We start from the raw sequence: 5,248 nt of genomic DNA, 5'->3' as shown, positions 1-5,248 counted from the left end.
CCCATAGTCACATGAATATGCAAACCTTGTCCATTCACGTTGCCTTGGTTCTAGCTAATACGGATGTCTAGGTTAGTGCGAGGGGTAGAATGGATAGTCACCAATGTTGAAAGGGGGGCATCTTTTGGTGGTAGCTAATGAAATCAAATGTGCAAGAGCGCTAAATCAATCTAAAAGTGATAAATTTCAGTTTGGGAAATGTGGAACACCCAAGCCGTAGCATTTGGGAAGCAACTCTCCATAGGGCAGGGGTGGAAATAGGGCGGCTGTGGCGAGTGGGTAAGGGATGACGGAAGCTTATCCACGAGGGAGCGAGAAGGCCAATGGGAGGCGTGCATGTGGACTGCCATTGGATGCTCTCACCCACAAATACCTTGCCCGTTATTTTCTTGCTGTCGAGATTTCGTCTCATCTCTCGTGCGGATCTTCGTTGTCGATTATGGCTAGTGTTGCTGCGCCCTCTACCGTTGCTGGTCTCTCAGGCGGATCTCTCCCGGTCCGCTCTGCTTCTCGTATCCGAGCCTCTGGGCCTCATCTTTCTTCCTGTAAGTGCTTCTCGATTTTTTTCCCTCTGTGCGAGCCCTTACGTCAGCGGCGTCTCTCTTTTGAGCTTGCTTTCGTGACCTCGGAGTCACAGTGCCATCCGCTTTTCTTGCAGCGTTCGTAAAATGCCCTGCCCCTAGCTGTAACCCCCTCATAGTCAGCAACGGATCGATGAGGCGCGTCACATGGTAAGGTCCAACACCCGCTATCTTAGTAGTCTGTTGCAAGATCTGACGAGAGAGTACTAAGTACTACTTTTCTCTGTGCAGTTTTGCGAGGGACTGGCTACGGACGGACCTCTCCGTCATTGGGTTTGGCTTGATCGGATGGATAGCGCCCTCTAGCGTCCCGGCCATCAACGGTGAAAGCCTTACCAGTTTGTTCTTCAACAGCATTGGCCCTGAATTGGCCCATTTCCCAACTGGCCCTGCTCTAACTTCTCCCTTCTGGTATGTCAGATTTCGCAACCATCTAGATTGGTTTTTCAAAGACATTATAATGCGTATTCCTCACTTTTTTTGGGTTGTCTAGGTTGTGGATGATTACGTGGCACCTTGGGCTATTCATCACTTTGACCCTTGGGCAAATTGGATTCAAGGGTCGTAAAGAAGGCTACTGGTAGGCTTGAACAACTACCATTCTCCGTTGATGGCACTGTGCGTTGTCATCTCTCTGTAAATCAAGTTTTTCTTAGGAAAGAGTCTTCGAAGAATATGGCTGGCGATTATTTCTCTCGGGAGTCTCTGAATATCGTACCATGTATATGGGGACGTTAAAACCACACTGCCGCAGTTTGTACAACAATGGCGCTGGAAAAATATAGTCAGCGTAATGTAGTTTTTATCCTGTATCTTTGGAATTGTTCTCCCTACGATTGGAAGTACCTGTCGCTTTTGTTCCAGTATGTTCGTCGCCTTCTGTTTCCTATGTTGTGATCCTTAGCAACAAATATGAGTCCCTTAACTGTTCTGACGTGCCGCAACAACGTATAGTGAACTGCAGCCGCAACAACGAAGAGTGAAAAACGAATACTTTCTCTCCAGTATGAAATTCTGTTATTCAATATGAAATTCTATTATCGTAAAGGTGAAACTTTCTCCAATTGAAAATATGCGCGAAAATAAAGGTGGGAAATTATAAAGTCCTGTTTTTCAGAATAGAATTTAGCAAAGTAGCATCAGAAATATTGCCAAGCAATAGTATCGTACATAACCGAGTTGATCAGTGCGTATACATTTCATGAACAGAGCACCACCTTCAAATGAAGACGTTTAAATATCCAAGAGACCGATACTTGATGTAGGAGGGGAAAATGAACATTGAAACTGCATGTACACAGAAATTGAACCTGAATAAATTACAGGTCCATCAATTTCCTTCCAGAAAATAGATCACAACAATTTATTCATAATTTTTCCGCGAAGTAAAATGATAGGTCACTGACAAAATGTCCAGAAAGGCCATTTATCTCATCAAATTTCACACTTTCAAGAAATATAGCGGAAGAGAGGACAATGTTGGTAAAGTATACTTGTTATATACACATTGTGCCTAATCCGGTAGTAGTCATTGTGCCTAGTCTCATAATACTATATTACTTTCATTTCCATTGTCATATTATTATCATGTGGCTTTTACTTAATACAATGAAGTTAAAAAAATGATGCAGTCATATTGTTATCATTGTTTTTACTTAATACAATGAAGTTAAAAGAGATGCAATATAATGGGAATTGGCATTGAACAATAACAATAAAAGAATATAAAAGCACACGGGTTAATCAACCTAACCTTGAATTGTACTTGTATTGTATGTATAATTATCTCAGCCTCTTTTTTTCATTAGAGTTGCACAATGTAGGGGGTTTCTATGATGTACTTTCTCACTCATTTTCATTGTCTCTTCTCCAATTCACATTGTATCTTCCTGCTTAAAACTACGTACTCAAATTTCCATCTCTCTTCAAGAACGACCTTTTCGTGGCTAAAAAATAAAGATCATGACATAGGTTCTAAAAAGAAAAGATACACAAAGGGAGTATGTGTAGAAGATGTTTACTCTTTGATAGATTTTCTTTTAGATAATCTTTACATCACAATAGGTGATCTTTTGTTTCAACAAGTTATAGAAATCCCCATGGGCACCAATTGTGCCGTCTTTTTAGCGAACTTTTATCTTTTCACTTGTGAATTTGAGTTTATGCAACGTCTTATTTCTATCAATACTTGCCCTATCATTTTACATAAGCTCAGTCAAGTTAGGCGTTTTATAGATGATTTGTTTGTACCAAGATGTTCCTAACTTTCAAAACTTTATGTTCAAAGACGCTAGAGCTTTTGGAGAGAGTATCTATCCTAGTGACTCTTGTGAATTAAATTGCACTTCAAGAGGGGATTCTTGTGTTTTCTTAGATCTTAGACTTTCTCAATCTACCATAGGATTAGAGGTTGATATATACAATAAACGTGAACAACCTGAATATAGTGGTTTACACATTATAAAAATGCCTCACATTGACTCAAACATTTCTGATTTGGCAAAATATGGAGTCATTTCTTCCCAATTCCATAGATTTTTCCGCCTTTGTACAACTAAGGAGTCTTTTATCACTCAATGTAGTAATTGGATCACTTTACTATTACACAAGAGGTATAATCCAAGGAAAATAATGAAAGAAGTTTGCACATTCTTAGATATGAAGTCTTTTATCTATGGTGTTTGGGCCTTAGGTTTGTTTAGAATGATTGAACATAAGCTGAAAACAAAAAGCGCGTTTTTCTTTTAGTTTCAAAAGAGAGTTTGTTTGAGTATACTTGTGCTTTCTAAGTTAGAAATGTATTTTTCCCTCTTTATAGAAACGAGACATAAGTGTAAAGTGCTTTAACTTTTTATGTTTTAAATAAGAGAGAGAGAGAGAGAGTTTCTAGTTTTTTGGAAGTTTTTGTTTCTTGATTTGCTTGTTTATTTTTGCTTAAGTCACCTGCTTTGTTTCTTCTTTATTTCTTGTTTTCATTCTCTTTTGTTTATTTGACATATTTTAGTAAGCACTGGGTTTGCCCAAGAGACTCCGTAGGTCTTGAGAAACCCAGTATAGCTGCCTATGCTTGGGCACTGATGACGACATAAGTGTTGCTTTGCTTGCTAAGTATGTCTTCCTTTTGCTTTTCATATTGTTTACCTCTTTTTTCTTCTCTTTTATTTTCTTTGTAGATTTTTGATCTTTAGAACAACGAAAATTCTAAATTTGTATGATTGGACTTATTCTAGTCTTACAAAGGTATATATATTTTTAGGAGAAGGATCTTGTTTTTAACTTTGTCCTCTACATTTTGAAGAGAGAATTTTTATCTTTATGCAAGGCAGAGATAATCAACTGCATTTTGAAAAAGAGAAATTTTTATCTTTCATGCAAGACTTCTCTAATATGTAATGAAGGTAAATAGTGATTTTGTCATGCTCAAAGAAGTGACCACCTCTCCCTTGAAAGATTCCTTTGTGTAATTCCATACTCTTTAAATGTCTTAAGGCACCCTTCATTCTAGTGCATGCTTGTACACAGTGTCTATATTCTTCATATCAAGAAAGAAATGTGATAAATTGAAATGTGTAAGGGAAGTCTTCAAGCCACATGTGAAGTTCTCTTACGGTTCACTGAGGAAAATCAATGTAATGGACCACAAAATGGTAAAAGCAAAACACTTCCAACTCTCTTGTTGACACTGGCGCAGACATATTTCAGTCCTTTTTTATCATTACTACAACATAGTACGTTTCATTTGTAGTGCATTTTCCATGCGCTTCGTCCATCAAGTATTTCCTTACTGAATTTTAAGTGAGGGAAATGATCATGGCTCAAAGGTAAGTGAGAAAAACGTAAAAATCTCATCTGGCATGGCTCAGCGACTCATCATGCATGGATGCATGACCAACTTAGAGGTCTAGGAGACCAATGCACCAATATCCTGGAACTCTCAAGCTTGGCTTGATAAACAAAATAGAGCTATCAAAGCCAATACATATGGCTCCCAAATTACATCCCCCCCAATGAAGTATGCTCAATGTATACATTTTTGTGTAGTGAATAGCTTAATGACATACTCTACTATTATTCCTCAATTTAATTATTTTCCTCACCAAACATTTCATGTAATCCTTACTCATTCCCTATAAGCATAGCATGGTAGGGGAAAAGCTTTTGCATGGTGGGGGTAAGATGTGTGTGTGTGTGTGTGTTTGTGTGCGTGTGTATGGGTTGTTAATGGATTTGTTTCTTCATGAGTTGATGGTGAATTTGTATTTATAGACATGAAAATGGAATATAATTTTGCAATGTATACTCATTTGTTAGGCGTAATTGTTAGTAGTCGAGAATGAGTAACGTAAAGTGTAAGAAGACTTGTTTATTATTAGATTCATATATATGTGCAACATTAATACCATACTTTGGTATCTTTTGCTGTTGTAAGATATGGAGCAAAATGTTTTGTAATGATGATTTAGATGAAGTGAAGGCATCTATAAAGAAGTTTCATAGTACAAAGTATCGTTTCATCTTTACACCAGGTAGATTATGTGAACATTTTCAATAAATCTGTTAATATACAATGGCGAAGCATGCATGGCAAAGACATTGTCTAGGTAGAGAACATGTTAGTTAAGGGATGGCTTTTGTCGATCGGGCGTTGTATTTTAATTCACTTGAAA

At 37.8% G+C, this 5,248-nt stretch overlaps 1 protein-coding gene across 1 annotated transcript; it reads left to right on the top strand.

Annotated features, from left to right (window-relative positions):
* Nucleotides 1-383: 383 nt before the first annotated feature.
* Nucleotides 384-1,444, top strand: PSAO (photosystem I subunit O). The gene is made up of 4 exons (XM_087372492.1): nucleotides 384-545; nucleotides 659-731; nucleotides 813-992; nucleotides 1,075-1,444. The coding sequence occupies exons 1-4, from the start codon at nucleotides 440-442 to the stop codon at nucleotides 1,163-1,165; spliced, it is 450 nt and encodes a 149-aa protein (XP_087228618.1). The 5' UTR covers nucleotides 384-439; the 3' UTR covers nucleotides 1,166-1,444.
* The last annotated feature ends 3,804 nt before the right edge of the window (nucleotides 1,445-5,248 follow it).

The sequence above is a fragment of the Dipteris shenzhenensis genome, chromosome 3, assembly GCF_047967505.1.
Source record: "Dipteris shenzhenensis isolate YYH24624 ecotype China chromosome 3, Dip_SZ_1.0, whole genome shotgun sequence".
Taxonomy (NCBI): Eukaryota; Viridiplantae; Streptophyta; class Polypodiopsida; order Gleicheniales; family Dipteridaceae; genus Dipteris; species Dipteris shenzhenensis.
The sequence above is the reverse complement of the archived record's forward strand: the minus strand, read 5'-3'. Positions and strand labels throughout refer to the sequence as shown.

Excerpts from the sequence above, each read along its gene's own strand:
- PSAO (XM_087372492.1), top strand. The coding sequence starts at position 440 with ATGGCTAGTGTTGCTGCGCCCTCTACCGTTGCTGGTCTCTCAGGCGGA. Across the intron at positions 546-658 it reads TGGGCCTCATCTTTCTTCCT|CGTTCGTAAAATGCCCTGCC; the intron begins GTAAGTGCTTCT and ends CTTTTCTTGCAG. Across the intron at positions 993-1,074 it reads GCTCTAACTTCTCCCTTCTG|GTTGTGGATGATTACGTGGC; the intron begins GTATGTCAGATT and ends TGGGTTGTCTAG.